This window comes from Xiphophorus couchianus, chromosome 14 (assembly GCF_001444195.1).
Source record: "Xiphophorus couchianus chromosome 14, X_couchianus-1.0, whole genome shotgun sequence".
Classification (NCBI taxonomy): Eukaryota; Metazoa; Chordata; class Actinopteri; order Cyprinodontiformes; family Poeciliidae; genus Xiphophorus; species Xiphophorus couchianus.
The window spans coordinates 24,668,843-24,694,130 of NC_040241.1; the positions used below are offsets into that span (position 1 = coordinate 24,668,843).

General features: G+C 47.3%; 2 protein-coding genes across 4 annotated transcripts; one reads left to right on the top strand and one right to left on the bottom strand.

Moving 5' to 3' along the window:
- The first annotated feature begins 1,138 nt into the window (after positions 1–1,138).
- LOC114157617 (CXXC-type zinc finger protein 5) lies at positions 1,139–11,407 on the top strand. Its single transcript, XM_028038721.1, has 4 exons — positions 1,139–1,417; positions 4,744–4,863; positions 4,979–6,022; positions 9,101–11,407. Exons 2-4 carry the CDS (start codon positions 4,747–4,749, stop codon positions 9,146–9,148), a joined length of 1,209 nt encoding a protein of 402 aa, XP_027894522.1. The 5' UTR covers positions 1,139–1,417; positions 4,744–4,746; the 3' UTR covers positions 9,149–11,407.
- A 6,239-nt stretch (positions 11,408–17,646) lies between these two features.
- Positions 17,647–25,077, bottom strand: LOC114157596 (E3 ubiquitin-protein ligase Topors-like). 3 transcript variants are annotated; one of them, XM_028038690.1, is made up of 4 exons: positions 24,846–25,077; positions 21,482–23,880; positions 21,184–21,309; positions 17,647–19,660 (listed from the first exon to the last, which is right to left on the bottom strand). In XM_028038690.1, the coding sequence occupies exons 1-4, from the start codon at positions 24,918–24,920 to the stop codon at positions 18,052–18,054; spliced, it is 4,209 nt and encodes a 1,402-aa protein (XP_027894491.1). In that variant the 5' UTR covers positions 24,921–25,077; the 3' UTR covers positions 17,647–18,051. The 3 variants fall into 3 exon arrangements, with proteins under 3 accessions (XP_027894491.1, XP_027894490.1, XP_027894493.1); XM_028038689.1 differs by having other exon boundaries at positions 21,184–21,312; XM_028038692.1 differs by lacking the exon at positions 24,846–25,077 and adding an exon at positions 24,464–24,836 and having other exon boundaries at positions 21,184–21,312.
- Positions 25,078–25,288: the final 211 nt, after the last annotated feature.

Here is a 25,288-nt window from a genome sequence, read left to right on the forward strand (position 1 = left end):
CTCTGTCATTGTGTCCTTGGACAAGACATTTCACCTGCCTTGTCTGCTGGTGGAGGTCAGAGGGCGCATGATGCATGGCAGCTTCACCTCTGTTAGACCCAGGGCAGCTGTGGCTGCTACCCAGCAGCTCACCGCCACCAGCATGTGAATGGAGTGTAAAAGCACTTTGGGGTCCTCTGGATTGGATACGGCTCTGTGCAAGAACCATTTTTACCCCCTTGCTTTAACACTCAACTACTAACAGTGTGTGTGCATATCGTGTGTGTGTGTGTGTGTGTGTAAAGATAAAACGTTACCCAGTAAAGAGTGCTTTTAAATCAATTAATGTGTGTTAGGATTATTCTTAAACAACTTCAAAAAGTTGATATAATTAAGACATTTTTATCAAAAACACACAAACCAGTCAGGAAAAGCCCTGAGTTTCAGTTTTATTAAAGGAAACTGTAGAAAAACAGAGAGTTCTTCATTCATTCTCTCTCTCCCGTTTCTCTGAAGGGTCTCTCTACCTCTCTCTCTGTTAGTGGCCAGCAGCCAATCACCTGCCAGCTCTCGCGCCTCCTGTTTCCTCCTCACCTCTCCACAGCGCCAATCAGACGGTTCACACCGCGCGCCGCACGCCACGCCGCCACGGGCGCTGCCGACAGCAGAACACACACACACACACGCACACCCACACACACACACACACCCACACATACACACACGCACCCACCCACACACACACGCACGCACACACACACACCCACACGCACGCACACACACACACACACACACACACACACACACGCACACACACAGCCTCCCCTCTCTGTTACCGAACATCAGCGTCGTGTGGACCCCCTGCCTCCCTCCCTCCCCTTCTCGCCCTGCCGCGAGAGCGACGCACGTATCCGTTCATAACCTCCGCCATTATTCATCACCCCTCCTCCCCCGCCCCTCTCCTCCCGTGGTGCTGTTTTTTTTCTCGCTTTCCTTTCCTCGAGCTCCTCGCCTCTCTTCCTCCTCCCCTGCAGGGTCTCCACAGAGCCGCTTCCCTTCTCCTCGCCGGGCTAATTTAACGCCTCGCCCTCCCTCCTTCTCCCCGCCTCGCGCTCGCTTGTGCCAAGCCCAGGTGATTATCCATCCGCCCCCCCTCCGCCCTCCTCCTCCTCCTCCTCCTCCAACCCCCACTCCCCGTTATCCCTCCCTCCATCACCTCCTCCTCCTCCTCCTCCTTGGTACCAACAGACCGACAAATCCCTCCCGGAGCTCCTCTCTCCCCCCCTCCCCTCCTCTCCTCTCTTTCTCTGTCTCCTTCCCCGCCAGCCATGATCCGTGGCGGGCTAATTCCCAGACGGTCTTCTCCTCCTTCCTCCTCTTTCTCCTCATCACCCTCTTCCTCCTCCTCCTCCTCCTCCTCCTCCTCCTCGCGGGGCCGGTAAGTAGCAGCAGCACGCGCCGTCCATCTTCTCCCTTCCTCCTCGCGCTGTATCGGACTGCATGCTGTGTTCACGGTATTTATCGGTCGTTATCGGCTCTGCCTTTTTTGTGTTTGACCCCCCACCCCCTCCACCTCCCTCTCATCACTCTCCCTCCCTCCTCCCTGCTCCTTGGCTTTCAGTGCCTGAGGGGGGGAGGTGTTAATGTGTCGCGTGGGAGAGCCGTTTTCCCCTCGCGGTCGGTGGCCGCTGTGACCTTCTGTCGGAGCTCGCGCCGGCCCGCTTGACCAGACAGGGTAATTAGTTACGCCTCGGGGGAGTTGGAGGGTTGGAGGGGGGGGAGGGGGTGGATGCGGGGGTGGGACACGCGCGCGCGCACGCACGAGCCGACACACATTTCCACACTGACTACACACACACTCTGCTAGAGGCTGCACGCGTTTGTTTCCTTTGACAAACACCCACATTTCACACTCATTCTCACAGCGCCAGGCTGCTCGTTGTTCACACACCAACAAAAGGCAGCGATTGCTTTGCTGGCTGGTTTGTTTTACTGCCACCATGGAGTCCGAGACCGGGCAACACTCCCAACCGTCCGGGATTTCCCGGGAACCTGGGGACCAAACTGAGGACGCCACGGGTCCAAAGTGGTTTGGGAAGGTTCTGACTGACCAAAAGTGTCTCTGCCTTCTGCATAAGGAACAGATACTGGGCTGGAAAATGAAAAGACGTCAACATGGAAACGTCCTAATGGAACCGAAAAGTTGGGGAGATTTGGGTCACTTCAGATAATCTATCAGAGATTCTGAGCTTCGACTTTTCATGTAAAAGTTTGGAACGACTTGGCTGCATGTTCATGAGATGCTGATGACTTTCAATCTCAAACTAAACAAAATCAGTTAAAATCAGGAGTTTGTGTTAATGTTGAGGTAACCAGGCGTAACGATCACAACTGGGACCAGTTCAGCTACGACTTCTGGACTTTTTTAACAGATCTTACCAACTAAAAACACCAGGTAACAAACGTTACATCTCAGATGGAAATGGGATGAAAAAGCAGACTTTGCAAGAGATTATAATATCACATCAAATTGTTAGCAGTTTTCAGGGAGGATTGAACAAGTTTATACATTTTCCTTTCCCATTCTAAACAACATCAAACTGGTTTAGTTTGGATATTGGGACATCTCTGCTGATTATGCAGATTTTTTCCCAATCATATTCAAAATAAATGTTTGAAGATAAACAGAGTTGGTGGTTTTAGTTCACTGATGATCCTGATCTCAGAGCATTTTGAAGGCCTTTGGACCTGGATACAACCAGATTAAGAGAGACATGGAAGAGACAGCTTTCACCATCTTATGCATCACCACTGACATGGACCAGTGTGGTGGTCGCCTGGCCGGTCACAGGAGAACCTAAACACAACGCAGCAGCAAGTAAACATGGTGTTGACGAGAATTGGTCTGCAGAAAACACCAAACTAGATCTGGGTCTCTTTATCACTGAGGTAACCTGAAGAGGTTTGTTGCTGTGCAGCAGGATTCCTTACAGCCGGTCCTTCAGATCTACCATCGTTTAGACCTTTAGATGCCTCCAGTCTCCAACACATCTGGATCAAATGACTCGTTAAGCATCTGTCAGCTCTGCAGAGGTCTGGTAATTCACTATTTGATTCAGATGTGTAGAATTAAGGGTGTATCTAAAAGTTACGGGTCTGGATTTGGGAATACAAGCCCATACCTTGGTACAGTATAGCTTCAGAGGTAGACACCCTGTTTAATATGGATCTGGATTTATAGTACAACCACCCAGACTGACCCAAACAAAATGGTGTCTCTTTCCCACCACCATCATGTGCTGGTAATGCTGTGTAAGGATGATTTTAAGGTTGATCCCTCCTTACAGAACCAAAATGACGGTACAGTCCTTGTCAGGTGAGGTTGTGGTTTCTTGGTTTGGACTGTTTTTCATGCCTCAATTTCTGTTGGGTCGTTGCAAAGAGAGTGAGATCAGCAGAGTTTAGTGTATAAAGATGTCATGGGGTTTATCAGGATTAGTTCCCTGAGGTTGCACCTTCTCATTTTTCTTTTGTTCACGGATTTGTTTTGCTTATGGTTGAGAAAGGGAATAAGGATGGTCTCTTCCATCGGCTTTACAAATCATTTTCTCATACAGCGACTGAATTAGACTGAACTAGTGCATATTTTTATGTTCCAGTTTATGCTAAATAATACTTTTAGTGTATAACCATGTACGTATTTCAAACCAAACTAATTAGTTACAGTCAGACTAAAACAACGAACAGGACGGCAGCACAGGTGTTGCCTTTCCTCTTGACCTTCAACTTGTTATTCATGTCTGGAATAAATGTTTGAAGCAGGACTCTCGATCTTGTCTGAGCATGTGTGTACCTGTGTCTTTTTAATATTTTTGGATAGTGAAAAAAATTAAGACACATTTCACAGTGAATTACAAAACTGCATTACATCAAGTTAGGGCTGCAAGGTGGTGCATTTTGGAGCACCATTGCCTGGCTTGGAGTCTTTTGTCGTGGAGTTTGCATGCTCTCCTTGTGCATGGCTTGGCTTTCTCTGGGTACTCTGACTTCCTCCCACAGTCCAAAAACATGACATGGGATTAATCGGTCTCTGTAAATGGTCCTTTTTGTGTGTATGGTTGCCCTGCGATGGCAACCTGCTCAGAGAGTACCCTGCCTGTTACCCAATGGCTGCTGGAGATAGACACCAACAGTTTTGTGAGCCAATTTTGGTTGGTTGAGGCATCATTCAGATTTGAGTTCCAACATTGCACCAACACTTAACATCAAAAATGCTAAATCACCATCTACTGTACTGGAATAAGTGAGTAGGGTTGGTTTCATATAGGAGGTGATGCGAGGTGTGCTTACCCTGGTCTAAGGCCAACAGAAGGAGGAAATGGTGCTGACCAGGGAACACAAAGGTTCAAATATGTTAAAGAGAGAATATATTGTTGACAAAAGTATTGTCACCTGGTGCTGTGATATTCTGGAAGAAGGACAACAACCTTAGAAAGTGGCATCCTTTCTTAACTTGTTATTAACCAACATAATTTCTGATAAACCAACTTCTATACATCAGGTGTAGACAAAAATTATTAATTGATATTGGGTAAAAGGTTACACCAGAATGGAAGGTTACCGTGATCTGTAGAATCAATAAGCCATGTGTTTCCTAAAGGCACTTTGTCTGATCTGTTTTATTCACAGACCAAAACGCAGTGACCTCACAGAGCTAACTGCTAGCTGAGCAAACGTGTTCATATGTGTGTTTGTGTGTGAGAGGTCATGTCGGGAATGACGAGCGGCGTGTGTGTAGAGAGTGACCTCTCCTCGATGCTGCAGAGAAGCTCCGCCCCCTCTCACCATCACCCAAATCACCATGGTTACGGCAGTCAGGGACAGGTGAGTTGGTGTTTTCTGAATTTCTGAGATGCGATCACCTGCACTGGTGAATTGTTGGTCTCTGAGATGTAAAGTCACATGGCGTAATGAAAAGTGATGAAGGTCTTTGCTGCAGGTGTCGGGTCTAGCGCCGATGCTCGACTACACCACTGAGATGGACCGGTACCGCTCATCCATCGCCACCTTCTACAAGACTAACGTCAACATGAACATGAACGTGACAAACTTCCCACAATCAGCCAAACTGGCGGCTCGTCTGGCGGCCGCCGCTCCTATCTTCCCCCCCGCCGCTGCCAGGCTGGGTGCCATGGCGACAGCCCCATGGGGTTGCCATGACAACATGAACATGAACATGAACCACCCGGCGGCCATGTTCTGGGGCAGGCCCAAACCTGTAGCTACAGCGCCAACGCATCACCACCACCATCCCTCGGCGACGCCAGGTCACATGACCTCTTCGCACCCCCACAGCAGCAGCATGCACCAGAGCAGCGGAGGGCCTGGGGGGGGAGGAACCGGTGGTGGAAGTGAAGCGGGAGGGGCTGAAAAACACGGACACACTGCGTCACTTCCTGTTAGCCAGGGAACAGCACACCATCACCCCATAGCGCCTAGCAACGGGAACTTTCTGCCCGGTTACAGCGGCGGCGCAGACTGTGGCGTTATGAACAAGCAGGGACACGCCCACCCGGACATGATGGGCCTATCAGAGGGCGGCAACTGCAATGGGGGAGGAGTAATGAGTGGTGGCTTCCTGGGGGGGCTGGGATTACCCCCTGGGGTCATCGTCATGGCAATGGGATCCGCAGGCGGCGGGATTTCAGACGCCAGCAGCGCTTTTCAGATGACGAGCGGCCAGCGGGCGCTAACGGACTGCCAGCAGCACACTAATTCCTCCCCTTGCCCCTCCTCTTCCTCCCCTTCATCATCAGGGGTGACAGCAGGGGGTGTGTCTCTCTCCTCATCATCTTCATCATCGTCAGGGACAGTGGCGAAGAGGAAGCGGAAGCGCTGTGGCGTATGCGGGCCGTGCAGACGACTGATCAACTGCGGCGTCTGTTCGTCCTGCCGCAACAGGAAGACGGGTCACCAGATCTGCAAGTTCAGGAAGTGTGAGGAGCTGAAGAAGAAGCCAGGAGGAGGAGGTGGGGTGCTGGAGGTGAGTAACGCACACACAGGGTAAAACACAAATCAAGCCATACAAAAGTATTTATATCACCACATATTTTGTCTTTATTTGGGCTCAGTGGTGCTCAAAGTCCGTATCCAAGTGCAGAAATTCTGCATGTTTTGGTTGTTTCCCTGGATCAACACACCTGAATCAAGTGTTGGGTCATCAACCGGCTTCTGCAGAACATTATAACGTGTTGAGCAGTTGAACCTTTTGAATCAGCTGACTTGGAGCAGAGAGATCTAAAACTAGCAGGACACCGATCCTCAAGGACCGGAGCTGGACACCCGCGACTTATTCTCACTGAGTTACTCAAAGTAGGTCCTTATTATGACGTGGAGAGAAAACGATGAAGGAATAAGGCCAAGGAACCTCGCTGCAGCAGAAAGTTCTGGAGAAGTTAAAAGGAGGGCTGGGTTCTACAACAACATCCCAAACTTTCTCCCAGACCGCTGACCAATCCATCATCTAAACATGGAGAGACTGGAGATCTACCAAGACTGGATAAACTGACAGGAGAGAATTAATTAGGGAAGCAGCCAGGAGCTCCATGGTAACTCTGGAGGAGCTGCAGAGATCTATAGCTCAAGAGGGAGAATCTGTTGACAAGATGGACATTAGTTGAGCAATCTATAAAACTGACATCTTAATAAAACTGGTAAGAAGAAAATCCACATTGAAAGAAAGCCAAGTAAGTCCTGTGACACAGGATACAGATAACGTGGTCAAATCCAATGTGACTCTTAAGCTTTCAAGCAATACGCTGTTATAAGCAATACAGTCAGAGACTCAGTTCTAGGGGTTTTCCAATCGCAAAAGTTACATAGTACCAGCTTCTTTTTTAGAAATTGGTCACTGATTGGTTAGAGTCATAAGACTGACTAAAGGCTCCCACATATCTGGTTGTACTTCACTCAGTGGAGATCTGCGTCCTAGAGGCGAAGTCAAAACAGACGTCTGTCTGACCCGTATGGGCAAAGGCAAAGTTTGGTGATCAAGTAAAATTTGATCGCCAAAGTACACAAGAAAGTACACAGCTTCTTGTGTACTTTGTGTTGCACAAGAAGCTGTTGGTGGGCAAGTAGCTCATCAAACAAGCCAGAATCCATTCGGACTGGAGGAAATGAAGGAACTTGTTACAAGAAATGCCTGCAAACGATATGCTCGACCATGAAATCTCAACCATGCAGGACAAGGTTTGTTTTGTCCACATGTCTCACAGAATATGTGCAGAACGCCCAAATATCTGGGAGCCTTCATCCACATTTCTTTTTCTATTGCCTGTTCTGGTTCTGAATGTTCAACTTAGCTTCAACATCCTCCTTTGTGGCTGCCTTTGTGTTGCATAGAGATCACACTCACTGATCTTTATGCAACAAATAAGATGTTTGTCGGATGACCCAACTGTGTCACAGTCCCACCCAGTAGTGATGTCCCATAGTTGTAAAGGAAAATCACCTGAACCATGCAGAGGAGAGTCAAGTGAAGCTGAACTTCAGGTTCTCATGGTAAAGGGTCTTAAGTGTGTTGGAAACCAATACTACTCATCACCTTAACCACACCGACCCCACAGTGAAACATGGTGGTGGCAACGGAGATTCTTCTCTTCAGTGTGGACATGGAGTTGACAGGAAGTTAAATCCTTAAGATTTCTGAAGGAAAACTAGTTGGAGGCTCCAGTTGGAGACCGACCTCAACTGAATGCATCTTCAAGGTTTACCTTCAGTGAAAGATGGTTCTAAAAATGTTCTCTCATTTTGCTTCCACTCCAAAACGATGCAACTCTTTGGATCATTTTGTTCGTTCCACTAAAACACTGAAGTTTGTTGTTATAATGTAGCAAAATGAGGAAAAGTTCAAGAGGCATCAATTCTTTTTCAAGACCCTGCACGTACATACAGCGACGGAGCCAAATTTCTATCTGGTTTTACTTCTCTCTACATGTTTCTGTGTGTGTGCTTGGTTCTGGGTGTGTGTGTGTGTGTGTGTGTGTGTGTGTCCTGGCTCACTTAACCCAGATGACTGCCAGGGAGGCTGGAAGGCATCGCTCACCCCGCTGAGTGAGTGTGTGTGAGTGCTGTGCAGATGGTGGGTGGTGAAAAGCGAGAGCTTGGAGCCTGCCGAGGTCTGGCAGGCTGCCAACACACACACACACACACACACCGGCACACACACCGACGCACACACCAGCTCTACACTGATTCACAGAGATAAAGAGAGCCTGCAGAGAGCGGGAAACGGAGAATATTTATGTTATCTGCCTTCTCCTCGGGGTGTGTGTGCCAGCGCTCGTCTTTGCCGTAAGAAGTAGCGGCGATCAATAATTCATTGACACCGGTTTTCGACCTCACTGATGACTCCATATATCTCTCTTACACACACACACACGCACACACACACTTCCTGTGGGAATGTCTACCAACTAACTCTAATTATTCCCTCCCTTGCACACTAAAACAAGGAGTGTGTGCGTTACGAAGACAGTGAATTAGCAGCCATAATCTTCCTCAATTACACACTAATTGGACCTGTGGAGCCTCACGGCAACTGACAGCACCGTGCACGTGTACACGGCTAACAGAGTGTGTGAACCTGTGTGTCCTGTATGTGTGTGTTGGCAGGTGGTTTCACTCTCTTGCCTCATCCTTTCTTTGCTCTCTTTGAAGTCGACCCGACAGACTTTCCCTCGGTCCTAAACTTTACTGTGTACTGAACATTAAAGCTTTGTCAGTACTTCGCCGTTACCTTCAGCAGAGATTTTGTCCTGCAGAGTCCGAAACAAAAAGGCCAAAAAAACAACTCTTCAAACTTAAAGCTCTAGTTTAGAGAAGAACGTTTTTCTCCAAGAGATGCAAACATTAACCTTTCAGTCTGATCCATTGGGTTTGAAGCTAAGGACGTTTCTGGTCAACTGGGTCAAGACTTGAGCAAGACTCTGAACCATTGAGGAAGCTCACTTCATTTGTAATCAAACCTGAATAAATGACTGAAGCTACAATGTGCCAGGAAAATGGCTTGATCCCTGTTGGCTCTTTCACCAACTCTTCTTCTCTGTTTGCTCCTCAGCGGCCGCCCTCCGTCCCAGCCGGTGAGGCGTTTCGCTGGTTCTTCTAGCCTTTCCTTCACCAGTGGAGTCACCAACGCAGACACACCTGGACTGAATGAAATTCAGCCAGAGGACTTTGGCGTCTCGGACTGAACCAGAACAGGACTTTGTCGTGTGTGGATAGCCCAGAAATCCTGCATCGACTGGATGGAGGACGAGGAGGAAGAGGAGGAGGAATCACAGGAAATAGGAGGGCTTCATCAGAAAGGTTTAGTGTTTTGTGAAAGGGGATTTAAAGGTACCACAGGAAGCAGTTGTCAAATTGACTCCCCTCATGAATGGTCTTGTGCTCACCAGCTATTGATCCCCATGTCCCTTCAAATCAACTGCAAGTCATCTTGACGCCTCAATTGTCCCGGATTCACTTTATATTTGGGTTTTTCAAATCTGGTCATGCAACGGCACAAGGCATTGAGACTCTAGATTTCTATTCTATTTCTACTGCTTCAATGCCTGAAACACTAGAAATATTTCTTCTTATCTAATTTGCAAAAGTGGATTTGCTCCATCTTTGTGATCCTAGTGAGAAAAGTTTATATGGGTCTATTAAACACTGCAGACAATGATTTATCAGCATTAAACCAGAGTTAATCCCTGAAATGGGACAACAGAACTGTCTCTAGGTTCATGAATTACTGGTCCAGTCTAGTTTTCAGGGCAAATATCAATTTTTCATCATGGGACCAATATTTGGTCCAGTCTTACTGGGAACCAGGATTTCCTGAGTGGGACCATCATTTATGGTTTGGTAACCCTTTAGGCTCGTCAGTGGTATGTTTTTGTCCCAGTGTTTAAATTATGTCGTGAGCATTTGCCCCTGCTAAATTCAGAGGCTGTCGATGCTTAATGTGTCAGGCAGAGGTTTGCTCAGTATTTCTAAGTATTGGAGAAGATTTTATTAAAGGTCTTGGATCCGAACCAAGACCAAGAACACTCAGGGGATCAGGAAGGACTTTGGCAAAACCATTCAGTACATTTCTAGTGATGAGCAGAGGAGTCGGTAAGGACGTAGATGCTCCTGGAAGTACAAGGAGAGACTTTAAACTGTTGCTTTATTTTGGTTTGACAAAGGAAGGATGGAAAATCTTCAACCTGTCAGAGAAAAACAAACTTTCTTTCTTCTCCTCCAAACTACAACTCTAGAGTCCGATGCTTTGATTGGTTAAACTGGGCAGTGACTGAAAAGTCCAGCTAAAAAAACGAGTTTTAAACTTTACAGCGACACAAGAGCATTAACCATTTCCTCCCAGACCTTTTCCATCCCTTGAATAAAACGCCTTCCTCCTCTTCACCCTCATCCACCCAGCCTAACCACTAATCCCATTGTAGCAAAACCCAGGAAGATTCAGGACTCAGCCGCAGAGACTCCTTCAGTTTGACCAAAACTGGCTGACAAGCTAACCTCAAAGAGGATTCACAAACTGACCTCAGCAGGAAGTGATCCAAGACTGTTAATATGGACTACAAGTTCCCCACAGTAGGACTACAATAACCACATCACTGTTACCATCTCTTCTGTCTACCTCCTCCTTAAGGACTTTAAACGGCACCTTGGTTGACTTTTGCTGGCCGGTGTTTCTGCTGGTGCAACGTGAGCTGCTTCTTAACTCTCTTGGTGGTCCAGAAGTTATTTGGTTCATTTGAATCTGGCAAATTAAAGAGTTGTGATAATTTATTGGGTTTGTGTAGATGTAGATGGAAGGTGCAGTCAAAGGTCCAGTCGGTTTTATAAGGCTGAAAGGAACCATTTTACTGCTTTCTGGGTCCTCTAATTGAAGGTTTTGACATTTTTCCGCTTCAGCTTGTTGGGCCCAACAGGGACCTCAGAGAGAGTTCAGAACCAGATCCTGTGTTCCCGTATCAGCTGAACATTGAACCATGTGGTGGACCAACAGAAGCGCGAATGCAGCGTGGGAATTCGCAGCGACCCTTTGGATCCCCGAGCAGAACTCTGGGACCTCCGGGAACCGAGCGGAAAGAGATTGGATCATTCCACACTGCAACTGTGTCATTTCCTGTTTGTCGGTTGACAACGCGCTCAGTGATTCCTTGTACACACCGAGACATTCTCATTAAAATTTTATCTTGAAAGCTCATTTTTGAGAAGAGATTTTGGTGGCAGAAGGAACCGATTTCTCCAGGTGATTTCAGAGGATATGCAGCTGAGGTTCTTGTCAAACGTTTGGACCTGAGTTCATTATATTACAGGGTCACTTTTTATAGGACGGAAACAACAGCATGCAGCTTAATAAAGGGCTGTCAGTTAATTGTCCATAAATCCTTCTAATTGTAATGAGTTTTGAGACATGTAGCATAAGGAGGTCCGGTTCTTTCACTGGTATATTTCAGCAGTGGTTCTGGAGTCAGCCGCTCAGAACCACTGATCCAATGCAGAGAACTCAGCCAGTTTAAATAATGCCAGAGAAACCCAGTTTAACACCAGAGAGCTAGCTCCTCCTCTGCTGCTAACTGCCTCCAAATCAAACCACATTTCTTATCCAAATGCTCTACATTTTGTTTTTAACTCATTTTTTTCTCTATATTTTGATGACTTGTTTTAAGACCAACAATTATTGCTTTCAGAAATTTAGAAATGCAATTTTTCAGTTGTTATCCATGCCAATTATAGTTAGCAATTAGCTAAGTTAGCATAGCTTATCTGCATTTAATCATTCTAACATTAAAAGAACAGTCCTGCTATTGATTTAAAGTCATAAATGCAAATAAACCAACTCTAATAACATTTCACATGCATGGCAGCCAAATTAGAAGATAAACATTTTATCCTCTTGATTTTTCTGACTTGGACTTCTAATTGCAAATCAATCAGACATTTATCCTGAGTTTCATTTGCACTCAAATGTTGAGTTATTGAAGGTCCAAATTAGAAAAATCGACAGGTGCATCTCCAGAATATCGATTAGGAAACTCTGAAGCTGCATTCTCACCATCTTGACGCGGCGTGTCAATTTAACTTTTAATTTCTTCAGAAGGAATTAAAGTAGAAAATTGTGGAGAAAAATCACTGGGTGGATCGCAGGGTGTAGCTTTTACAATTGGATTAAACTCTTAGGGCGTCTTCATACCAGCCCGGTTTAGTTCACTTTAACTGAATTATAGTTGCTTACCTAGAAAGTCTGTTTCATTTGGTCTGAATGATAATCAAACTCTGATCCGCCTCCAAACCTCAGTCTGGGTTCGGTTGAAGTGAACTCTGGAGAGGCTCAAATGTAGATGTGAACGCCAAGCGGACTGGAGACGACTCCAAAGGCAGGAAGCAGACCTCAGTGCAGGGCATTCTGGGTAAATAGAACCAAAACATTTCTCCTGTTAGCCAAGCGCTAAAGACAAAAGCGAAATCCTACAACCGCTAACATCTGCTGCTACTTTGTTTTAGTTTACATTTCATGAAGAAGGAAGTTATTCTTTGTTTCTTCTTCAGATGTTTTTGTGTGTTTTTTGTCAGTGGTTCTTGGTGCAGCGCCCCCACAGGCGAGGAGAGGAACAGCTTGCTCAAAGGTTTGGCTGGTTTGACTCAGCGCTGCTGAAAATCTATCAAATGTTGCAACTTTGTCCTCAAATCAAACCGACTTCACTGGTGAAAACATCTTTACTGCTCATCCCTCTGATGTGTTTCCCCAACATTAATATCCAAGATGGCAGCCAGAAAGATAAAATGTAACCCATCTCAGATGGGATCAGGTCCTACTGATTAAAACTGATTAAAACAGGGAGTTTTTCTCTGGAACTGAGTCGGTTTGGGTGTGAAAACATTTCCATAAATTAGTTCTGACTGCAGAAGCAACAGGAAGGAAGTAGAACATTTTTCTGAAGAGATCCAGCGAAGGCCTCAGGTGTCTAAACTGACCTGCTGATGTTTCCAGTGGAGCTGAAAGCATCGTGAACAGCAGCTCTTTGTGTTGGAGTCCGAACTGCGTTTTTCTCTCCCACATTCGTTCTCATGCTGCACCTGAAGATGTGGAGGAAATGTTTACAGATATTTGTTTATCTTTGTGGGAGTCATGAGGAAATCGGCTCTTTGTGGGATCATCTGAACCCAAACATCCTCTGGAGGAGGAGGAAGGAGCCTCCTCCTCCTCCTCCTCCTCCTGTAATCTGTCTGTGTGACCTCTTCATGTGCTGAATTATAATAAAGCATTTCAAAGATGAGGGGCGAGTGTGTGACACACACACACACACACACACAGGCAGAGTGGAGGGATGTCTGATGATTGCATCATGCGTTGCAGTGAGTAATGATGTGTGTGAGCAGGAGGAGGCAGCAGGCATGAAAATGAACAATATGTTTTCCTGTGTTTGTGTGAAATTTTCCTGCCTCAAGATGGAAGCTCAGAGTGTGTGTGTGTGTGTTTGTGTGTGTGTGTGTGTGTGTGTGTGAGCGTGGGCTTGTCATCTCTGTAATGGTGTTGCTATCTGACAGAGAAAGAAAGAAAGACAGAGGCTGGTTGTCCCTGACGACGGTGCGCCGTGTTGCCAGGCAACTGCGCTAACAATGGGGCCCACCAGCAGTGTTCTAGAATGTGGGCGTGGCCTGATGAGCCGAGGGGCGGGGCTTCCCGCAGGCCTGACGTCAGCGACGGCAGATCTCCTCTGGATCCAGCAGTTTCTGCTTCCAGAAACACAAAGTACCGTCAGGATCCAACCTGAACTTGTATAACTGTGGATAGAAATGAAAATTAGATGATTTCTAAAATTTTAATGTAATCTTTCTCATGTCTTTTTCAACCTCAGCGTCAACCAGCAGCTTTAAAAACCAACAGATCAACATTTATGGATGTTTTTCTTTCCAGAATATCCAAATTAATTCAATTTAAATAACTTCTTTCATCCCCAAGGAGCAATTTTAATAAATAATACATCAACCTCAATCAGAGTGGAAGGAAACCAATCAGTTCTCAATTGGATTTAGGTCTTTACTTTGAGTAGGCCATTCTAACACATGAACAATGGTGTCAGAGGTGTCTAAACTTGTCGCTACACAAGCCACCCCCCCCCCCCCCCAAAAAAAGAAAAACAACAATAAACAGAAATTATAAACATTTAGTTTGTTTTGTTGGCTCATAAACAAACTTACTGTGCAACTTATTATTATTCAGGAAAGTTTAAAGACAAGAATATAATTTAAAATCTGGGTTTTTGTTTTTTTTCATTCTTCTGTCTGGTCTCATTATTCTTGACTGTTTATAAAAACCAGAGGTGTACAATTAATCCTGTTGTACTGCTTACTGTGCAAAGACAACTAATCTAATCTGATCTGATCTAATCTAATCTAATCTAATCAGTTCAAACTGATGTAATCTAAATAACAATGTAGTTAGAAACTTGCAGGAAAGTGAATTATTATAAAACAAAGGTTTTCCACATTTGTGTTGTTAAAAGAAAAATTTCTGATAAATATATTTTGGAGGACGACTGTTTCTATTTTCTATTTTCTATTTTCTTGGCCTGTAAATGTTTTTGTCCATTTTAGCAACTAAAATTTAATAACTTGATATAAAAAACCATTCTGGTAAAAAGTGTTGCTGAGTAAAAGTCGTATTTACCGTCAAACTAAAAGATAAAACGGAGCGATGGGGACGGGATGTGGTTTCATCCCTTCATTATTCAGTTGTTCACGTCCAGATTTACCGTCTGATTTCTTCTGGCCAGAATCATAACTCATGTCTCACGTCGATGAGCTAAAAGTCGGATGAATTGCCTGTTCAGACTGATTTTAAAACTATCAGGTTTAATTTGGTTCCACATATGGAAGTGGAACAAATTGATGGTGAAAAACAATCAGAACTGGTTCGATCAGAATGAGGTGAAGAAATTGGATCAGATCATTTTCCTGCTCTGTAGATCAGAGAAACTCTGAGGCCTTCTGGGAACATTGAGGATAAATTAAACACAAATGGACTTTTTAACTTTACTAACCAGCTGACTGAAGACAGTTGCTTCCACTGGGTTTTATTTAGGAGCATCGGAGTAAAGAAGCTAAATACAAACACATCAGGTTTCAGATTTTAATCTGAACGGTACGGATGGCAGTGGTTTGGTTTTCTGTTTGGACTCTCACTGGGCAGACGGGTCCAAACCCAAACATCTAACATCTAACATCCAACCTGCAGCAGCAGGATGTCTAGTTCTTGTTGCAGAGACGATGATATATTTGCGATGTATCATACAACCCTAATGGAAACAAACAAAATAGCTCAGAGGAAAAGAAAAATCCTGATCCTTCCTGCATGTTCCCCTTGTTCTGTCAAAGCTAATTAAAGTAGATTTAAGTTTTGTGATTGTCATGGATAAAATCACATTAGCAATCGATGCTAACCCAAAATGTGGCGGATGGAAGGGAGCGGATGCATTTGCAAGGCCGACTGTTCATCCTCAGATCAGGACATGAATTTAATCATTTTTACAATCTGTCTTTTAGAATTTAAGATCAACAGGAATTACAACAATAACATATATTTAACATCATAAGCAAATAAAATGAACTTTTTCAACTTGAGCTGCTGCTTTTCAGTCAAGGAATCTGTTTTTTACACCTTAAAGCTTTATAACAGCTAACGCTAACAGGTGTAGGCGACTAATTAAAGTTTTCAAATGTAAACGATGCTGGCAGCTGAAACAAAGATGTTTTTAACTTCATTCGGTTTTAAATCTGTTTTCAGAAGCAGAGGAGGAACATCTGCATGTCTGCTGATTAATTCATCTCAAACCGGCTTATTTCTTTCATGCATTGTGGGATTTGTAGTTTTTTCTCAGCAGAGTAAAACCTGGTTCTGCAGGAAGAGGTAGAAATCATAGGACTGGAAGAAAAATGATGGAAGAAGCCAAAAATAAAGGGATGTACAAATTTATTTTCATACATAATGTTAAATTCTGGCCAAAACTCTAATTTATAATACTTTAGGCCTTTAGAGTCTGAAATTAAGTTAATATTTTTGGACCAGAGGGGAATGAGAGGGTAAACTATAATCTAGGATTTAAATCCAGGATTTTCTTGCTAGGAGGCAAAAATAATAATAAAATATGAAGAAAACTCATCAGTAATAATCCCATCGGTGCTAAAACGTTGTTAAAACTGTATTGAAATGCTTTATCGATTCAGTAAAAAAAGAAAATCAGGCAGTGGACTGAAAGACCTTCATATTTTCTTCACTTTGAATTCGTGCATCATGTTCTAGGTTCTGTTTTACTGTTTGGATAAACCCAGTAAGTTCTGGTGGAGCTGCCAGCTCTCCATTAAGAGTCACAGATGTATCAACAAACCATTAAAACCACAAATAGGAAAACTTGCTCCTGGTTATTTTTGGTGAACAGGAAGAAAAGCTTTTCCCGCTGAGCCTCGTTCCTCAGGCTGGTAACTGGCTGCGGTTCGGGCCTCGGCGCTGATCCGCCGCAGACTCTGTGTGTTTAACAGCCAGTTAATCGCAGCCTGATAGGCTTAATTAGTGCAGCGGGGCCTCCGATCCGCGGCTCCCCAGAGGCTCATTATCCGCTCAGCTTCCTGCTCCTGAGGGCCGCAGAGGGCCGGGAGGAGGCGGCGGGGCGTCATGCGCCACCTGCTGGCGAGAAGCACCAACTGCAGCTGATTTACTGGCTCTATCAACGATAGGACGATTAATCGATGTTATGTTTGCTCTTAAAGATTTCTTTTTACAATTTTTTTCTACCAATGATCCCATAATTCAGAGCTGCCATTTTGTTTGATTTTACTGCTATTTTAACTTTAAATTAATCTTAATTTTATGACAGAATATTATGGTCAGGTTAAGAGTTTTTTTATTTTGAATTTCAAGAATAAAGTCACAACAATAGGATCTGAATCAGAGGTGTCCAAAGTGTGGCTTGGGGGCCATTTGTGGCCACTTGAACAACTCTGTGGACACAGAATGCTACAAATTTGGTCCTCCAGTGAATACTGTCATTTTTAAAATGAGAAAATACAATTTCATTCTTCTTTAATGGAAAGACACAAATCATTTTTCTTTTTTTAGCCATGTTTTAATTTTAATTTCATAGTTAGTAGCTATAATCATCCAGAAACTTCTAACTAAAAATCTACAAGACTGGAGTAAATGTATTTATCAAACTTGGTTACGTTTTTTTTTATAGAAATTTCAACATTTTTTGCTGGAAGATTTTCTAAAACAAACAAAAAATACTCAAAAAGGCTGGAGACTGTCTGCATATTAAGAGAAAAGGTTTGTTTCATTAAAACATTTAACCTTTAATTTATTGGTGAGCATTTATACAAAAATTATAGATTTTATTTTTAAGTTGCATCGCTCAGCACTATCTGGGAAGAGTTCAAAGGTCATTTAGCCTCCAAACAACCGCAGAGTCCCATCTGGCCTCAGTTTGCAGGTTAAAGGTCAAAGTTCATGGCAACTTTGCATTATAAAAAGCTGAGATCTTTGCAGAAAACACATCAGGACAAACTGTGAGGCATGGTGGTGGCAGTATGATGCTGCAGCAATGAACTGAAACAGGATGATTTTTAGATCAACCTTTTATTCAGGTCTCCTTACAGAACCAGTGAAGAACGGCCCGGATGTCCACCAGAACCAGAACCAGATCCTGTGGCTCAGAGTCTCTGAACTCATCCATTCAGCGAACAGCAGCTCTCAACCTGAATCAAACCAAACATCTGGTCGTTTCTCCAGATGTTTCCTGAACAGCTTCCACACATTTCTTTAGGATAAAAAAATTAAAAAGCATAAATATATTTGGATCAGAACACGATAACTGGGTCGTAGTCCCGGAATTTAAAGTAAAAAGCAGTCCTGACATTTAAAAACAACCTGGTCACTTTTCAGTCCAACAACAGACAAAAAACAGAAACGATAAAAAATAAAAACAAACTTTCTGTATTTATTGCTGTAAATTTTCCCCAGAATCAGGGAGGAATTTCTCCAGAGAGCCGATCAGACGGCCGACCCAACGGCTGATTGTCTGACGAAGGTTCAAAGGTCCTGTGGGAGGATTTAGGGGCGGAGCCAGAGAGGAGGTGGGCGGGGTCAGAGAGTCGGCTGGAAGATCGTCGGTGGGCGGAGTCATGTGGGTGTGTGCTGGGTGGCGTAGCCTGCGAACTCTGATGTTGGTTCTGGCCCTGTGAGCCCGGCGGGGCTGTGGAGCTCGGATTGTTCCGGTTCTTTGATGCCGAGTCGGACTCTGAGAGGTGAATCGGTTCAGAATGGGACTTGGACTGAGAACTGTGCTCTGATTGGATGAAGCAGAGGGCGTGTTGTGATGGAGGCGGAGCTAAGGCCTTGTGGTTGGAGGCGGAGTCAGAGACGCCGACCTCCTGACCTCTTGCAGCGGCGGTGAGGTCAGGACGGACGCCCCCTGCTGGCGGCCGGTCCGGTCGGAAAGCAGCAGCGCTGAGAGAGTTCAGACCTGAGAAGGTCTGAACTCCAGCCAGATGGACCATCCAGCCAGATGGACCGAGACCACCAGCACCGACCCGACGAGTCGGGCTGACCGGGTTCCTGTGGTGAGCCGGGTGGAGATCCGAGGAATGTGAGGAGGTCGCAGGGGTCAAAGGTAAATTCAGCTTCAAGCTTTTGCTGCTGGGGAACGACTCCATGGAGGGAAAAGAACCGAACCTCAGGCTGGGGAGCCGATCAGAACCGGACCGGACCGGGAGCCTGGGGGAGGAGGAGGCGAGCGCTTCGCCGCTGGCAGTCGGAGACACGCCGAGCTGGTTCTGGATCGTTGCTATGGGAGGAATGGCGAGTGGGACGAGACCCGGTGAGTTCCTGCCAGTCGTATTCGGGTCGGAGGAACAACGTGGCCCAACGTCTGGCGGGCCGGCGGCGCCGCGCGGCGGACTCCCAGCATCCTTGTGTTTGAGAGGCGGCGGCGTGTTCCTGCTGTATGACCCGACCGGACTGGCCCGCCGGAGGAGAGGCGGGACTTCCCGACCCTCCATCCTCTCCAGCGGAGGCGGGACGGAGTCCAAGTTCTGCTGACAGCCGGTGACAGACGTTGGACCGGAACCTGTCCTCTCCTCCAGCCGGATGACTTCCTGCGGCGTCCGCTCTCTGTTCTTCGACAGGAAGCCGCCATCCTGGGACAGGTTCTGTCTTGGTGGAGCGATCCGGTTCAGGTCGTCCAGGATGGCCTCCAGCAGGCACCGGTCAGAAGGGTCTTCTCTGTGGCCCAGTTTCTTGGCGTCGGCCTCCGGTTGCTGGTCGTCAGACGTGTCCAGCAGAGACACGGTGTCCTCCATGTTCTCGACGTCCACGTAGCCGCCGTCGCCTCGGCGCGCCGCTCCGGACCGAACCGGCGCCTCCGACTCCGACCCGTCGGACCCCCGGTCCAGGATGTCGGCGGGAAGCTCCCCCACCTCCACGGCCCCGCCCACTCCGGCGGAGGGAGCCAACGGGAGGTCGGAGAAGTCGATGGTCTGCTGGCTGCTGAGGGGGCTGCTGCTGCCGCTGTTGGTCTTCTTCTGGCCGTCGTCATGGCTACTGTCACTGTCCAGGGTGATGATGACCGGAGAGCTGAGGCAGAAAACACCGTCAGACGGGGGGTAAAAACTTTATTCATTATCGGTCCAAAGTTTAAACTCCTCTGAGACAGAGAACTTATCGTATCGCTCGTCTTTTAACGTGATAAATTTCTTGTCATGATAATAATTCAGATTTAGTTTTGTCACAACAAATTAAAAATAATGTTAAAACCTCCTAAACTATTTACTTTGTTCAATGAAAACATCAATAAATTAAATAAATCTGAAAATTCTGTGTTCCGTTTAGTGACACTAATCACACTTTGACTAAAGGAACGTTTGTCATGAGGATGTTTGTTTCTGTGGGATTGTAATTGCTGTGACACACAGTCACAGTACCTTCCTAAAACAAGGAGAATAAATCACTTTTATCATTTTGTCATAGGATTTTGTTAACAAGTTTAGACTTTTCCTTTTGTGAGTTTTTATAATTTTTTTAATCAGACCGATTTTTATTGATGTGTTAAAATGTATTGATTAGGTCAAAGGTCGTCTGGTTAATCAGTTGGAACAGAAGGTTCCTGCTTTTATCTGAAAGCTGGTTTTCTAGATCAACACACACACACACACACACACACACACGCACACACACACACACACACACACACACACACACACGTTAAGGAACTGACCTCACAGGGCTCCGCCCTCCTATAACCGTTTTCTTGGTTATTCTCTCCCGGTCAGCTGACTCTGTTCTCTGAGGTTCACTGAGACAAAGCGGGTCGACCCGTTTGGGTCCAATGTTTTCTATTCTGTTTTTATTCTCAGCAACAAAACAAGAACTTTCCTCAAAAGCCTCCATTAATCAGAAATTCATGACTCTGGAGACTAAAACGTCCCAGGATGTTTGAGGCTGTGATGCAAAGAGCAAAACAAGATGGCTGCCAACGATCGGCTCGTTAACCGTCTGTAGGAACAACTTACAGGCTAGGAAGGTTTTTCTTTATCTTAAATGAAAAGATATTATAAATTGTTTGTGGAGTTGTGGCTTCATTTCTGTTCTGAGTGTGTTGTTCGTTTGTTGGAGTCTGTGTACTCCTGCTAACGATTCACTTTCTGATTGGCTGCCCGTCTCCTCCAACAGGCTGCCATATCGGGCCAAGAAAATCAAAAAAATATACTTTAAGGCAATTCAGTGCTCAAATTTTCATTTATTTAAGATTTTATAAGACTTTTTTAGAGACTGCAGTTTATATGATGCTTTTCTAACATCCTGTTCCATCTAGCTGTGCTTCAGTTCCATCTGTTGACCTTAATGTCGAGGAAACCACCTGTGAAATAATAATTTCATTTTCTGGCAGCATGTAAAGCATTTAAAGTTTAGTTTTAGAAACTTCCTTTGAGCATTTATATTTAAAATATTTTTATAAAACATTTATTATGACATGAAAAGTGTGAGAGGTCAGGAGAAATGGTTGGACTGAGTTCTGTTGAAACCAACACGGTTCCTCTGATCAGAAGCTCTTTTAACGCGGGTCAGAACTTCACCTGCTTCCTGTCATGTGACCTCACCTGGTGACCTGCGCCCTGCGGTGGCGTCTCCGGCGGCGCTTGTGAGCAGACGGCTGAGCAGCGCCGGAGTCGATGGTTCCCTCGTAGATGATCTCCACGCTGGGACTGCGGTCGTCTCTGGACCTCCTGCTGGTCAGAACAAAGATTCAGAAACGATTTTACTGCTGGGACCGAAAACCAGCTGAAAATGGACAGAAAAGACGGAAAAACACCGGAAAGGAAGGAAGGAAGAAAGGGATGGGCGGATCCAACAACACCATAAACTCCTCCTCCTCCTCCAACAGGAAGTGTTTCTGACCTGCTTCCTGTCTTCAGGCCGTTGTCCCGCCTCTCCGCCTCCCTGCGGAGCCTCTTCCTGCGCTCCCTGTCGCACTGCCGGCCGCGGCTCGGCCTCCATGTCAGGTCCTTGCTGCTGTTCAGGTGGCGGCTCTTGTACTTCCTCTTCCCGCCGGGTTTCTCCACGTGATGCGGGCGCTTGGGGGAGCAAGAGGGGGAGGGCGGCGTTCCCGGGGAGGAGCAGAGCGGGGAGAAGGAGCGGGAGGGCGAGGAGGCGGAGGAGGTGAGGGGGGACACCTGGCTGAAGCGGAGCTCCCAGCCGGAGTCCGGCGGGCTCGGCGGCGGCGAGGAGGCGGAGTCAGCGCTGGAGTCGAATGGCGACGGCGAGCAGCGGGACATCATGGGGGGGAAGATGGAGCGGTTGGGGTTGCAGAAGGTGCCGCTCTTCCCATGAGGCTCTCTGCTCTGGTCCCGCCCACGCTGCTTCTTCTTCTTCCTCCGGCGTTCGCCTTGCTGCTTCCTGTCCCTCCGGCGGCGCTCCGGCGTCGCTGGGCTGAGGGAGCAGACCGACTTCCTGCTCCGTCCAGAACTCTCTGACCAGGAACCAGACCGCCGCCGGGAGTTCGCCTCCTTCTGCTGCTCTGCCCTGAAGGCTCCTGACGTGGAGGGAGGGATTATGGGAAGGTAGGTAGCGGGAGGGGGTGGAGTCTTATCGACCGTTGCTGAGCCAACTTCCACTTCCTGCTCCTCCTTCTTCTTCTTCTCTCCCTCGTCTTCCTCGCTGTCGGAGGACAGCTGCACCAGCTCTGGAGTTCTCTCAGCGATCGGCTTCTTGTATCCGACGATCAGACACTCCTCCTCCTCGCCGCGCGGCTCTGCTCCCTCCTGATTGGCCGGCTGCTGAGGTGCCGGGCTGAGCGGCGGCGGCGTGGTGAGTGAATGTGGCGGCTCTGCCGAGGTGTACGACGGTCCTGGCGTCTCATCGTCCCAGCCGGACAGGCTGAGGCTGCTTCCTGTTTGAATTACATCATCGTGACTTCCTGTCGCTGCCTCGGCTCTTCCTCCTCCCTCCTCTTCCTCATCCTCAGAGATGGCGATGACGGAGCTGCCGTCGGAGGGGCTGCTGAGCGGCTCCAGCTCCATGGCGGCGGCAGGCGGCTCGTACACAGCCAGCTGGTCGTAGTTCTCCATGCTAAGCGAGGAGCGGGCGAAGCTCACCAGCTCGTGCACAAAGTGCTCTGTACGGGCCAATAGGAACGGCCGCAGGTCTTCTTCTATGGCGGCGGCGTCCTCCAGGCCGCTGCGCAGGACGCGGGCGGTGACGGTGCGCAGCACCACGTCGCTGAGCGGGGCGTGCGGGCCAAGCAGCACCGCCAGCTCCCGCCGCAGCCAGCTGGTCAGCCGGTTCAGGTGGCTGGTCCCCCGGCGGAACGTCTCCGGAGCGACACTACGAGGTCGCCCCTGGTTACCGCTGACGCCCCGCACCCAGATCCCGCTCTGGTAGAGCGCCTTGCGGAACGCCGCGACCTCCCTCTCCCTCATCTGGACGGTGCCGCCCTCCCGCTGCAGCCGCTGCCGGACCGCCAGGCGGCACATGAGGCGGCGTGACGCGCGGGCGCTGGGGGCCGCCGCGCCCCGCAGGCCGGCCAGCTCCTCGCTCAGCGCCTGCCGCCGCTCCTCGTCTCTCCTCATCATCTCCTCGGCAACCTCCTCCACCCGCATGTTGTCCATGATGAGCTCCGACATGTCCAGGTGGTACGGCGAGACGGGCAGCGGCGGAGAGTGCATGAAAAACTCCCACTCCCCGACGCGGTCGGTCGACCTGCGACCGCTCGCCGCCCGCTCACGCCTGCGCCGCCGCCGCACGGCGTCCCTGTCGGCCGCCACCAGGTGCCGCCTCAGCATCAGCCGAAGGTGGTGCTGCGCGCCGTCCGCCGTCATGGCAGCCACGGTGGTGAGGAAGGTGCTAGCGGTGAGCTGGTTGGCGGCGCGTGGCGGCGGCTGCAGCGTGTACTCCTTAAAGTCGTCCTCGGCGCGCACCGAGTGCAAGATGGAGGCGAAGGGCTGCTTGCAGAGCGGACACTCCGCCTTGTTGTGCGACCACTCCTGGATGCAGGGGAAGCAGAAGCGGTGCAGGCAGTGGTCCAGGTACGCCAGGTTATTGAAGCGGTCCAGGCAGATGGGACACTTGGAGTCGGGGGACGCCTCGGCTGCCACGGCGGGCCTCGCGGCGCCGGACGAGGTGGAGGGAGGAGATGAGGCGGGGGCAGCGGGGGCCGAGGCTTTGCTGCCGTTCTTCCTCCTGCTGCTCCGCCGGCTCTCTCTGGTTCTGTCTGCGTCTCCCTCCAGAGTGCCTCCTGCTGGAGCGGCTGCAGGCGCCGTGTCTCGCCGGCGCAGCTTCATCCGAGTCGGCGCCATCACCTGAAGACGGAGACACAGAGGCTCAGCATCAGAAACGCAGAACATTTCATCCACATTGGGAAAACTCCCTCACTAGCATTTTAAAGTATTTATCTGTTTTTAATAGGGATGCATGACAGAGACACGTTTAATGTTATTGTTTACATCCGGAAGATTTGCAAATGATGATTCATTTTGCCATCTATAGCGGCATAACGTCACGCCGCAACAGATCTATAGTGGCATCAACATCAGTATCGGCCGGTGTTAGTCATTTCTTAACATATCAGTATCAATGTGATAATAATTTACAATAATCATTTACAAGTTGGTTATGTGAGCGTGATGCAGCGCAGGACTGTGGGGAGGTTAAGTGACATAAAGAAGGTAGCTGTGTGGTAAAGGCAGTGAAATATTAGTGTGTAAAATATTAGTAAATATTATTATTGGATATCAATATCGGCCCAAACTTTCACAACGGTGCATTCCTAGATTTTAACTTATACTTTTCATTTCATAAAGGTTTGCGGGTATGTAAGGTTTCGTGTGTATGTCTTGGTTGTATATTTGTCTACTGTGTGTAATGTTCTCTCTGTGCACTAACCTGATCAGAACCAGAACCAGAACAGAACCACCGCGTCTTCTCTCCTCGGAGGAACACAATCACACATCCTAACTCACATTTGTAAAATCTACACTCCCTTTTAGGGTCAGAATTTCTCAGATTCAAGATTGTTATGAATATTAAACACAAACTGAACGAACCAACTCCTGTTAGCCTAAAGCTAATGAGCTAAAATCAAAATAACCTGTAAATACTTAAAGATAAAGCCTTAAACAATACGTCACTATTTTTAGACTAATTAAAGTTAATTTCTACTGGTACATATAACTCGAATCGGAGTCATTACGTATATAAAAGCATTATTTTATTCCCTGCCTTCTTGACACTCTGTTACCATGCTAACTCTGTTAGCTCCACAGACCTCAGCTGAAAAACCCGCAGCTCGCTCCTCCTCATCCGGGCCTTTCTTCCTTCTTCTCCGCGCCGGCAGCGGCATCCACCGTCAGCAGAGAGGAACCGGCGTCCCCAGCTCAAAGGTCCAGATCCAGATCCGTTCAGAACCTGTGCAAAGTTCGGAACCAAAACATCAGGCTCTGGGTCGGCTGTTGTCCTAACTCAAGCTACAAGGAGCGGGGCATGATGGGAAACCAACAGACGTCTGCTCCTTCCCTCGAGTCGAAGATCGTCAAAGTGTAAGGAGAGCTCACTAATACAAGAAATTTATTAAACTTGTGTAATATTCTGTAATTCAACCATTGGCTGTTTGTGTTACTACCTTTTTATTGTTAAATAACTCTACATGGGATTTTATGTTTATTTGTTCTTTCCTAATAAAGTTTTGGAGACAACGTGATGTCAACGAAA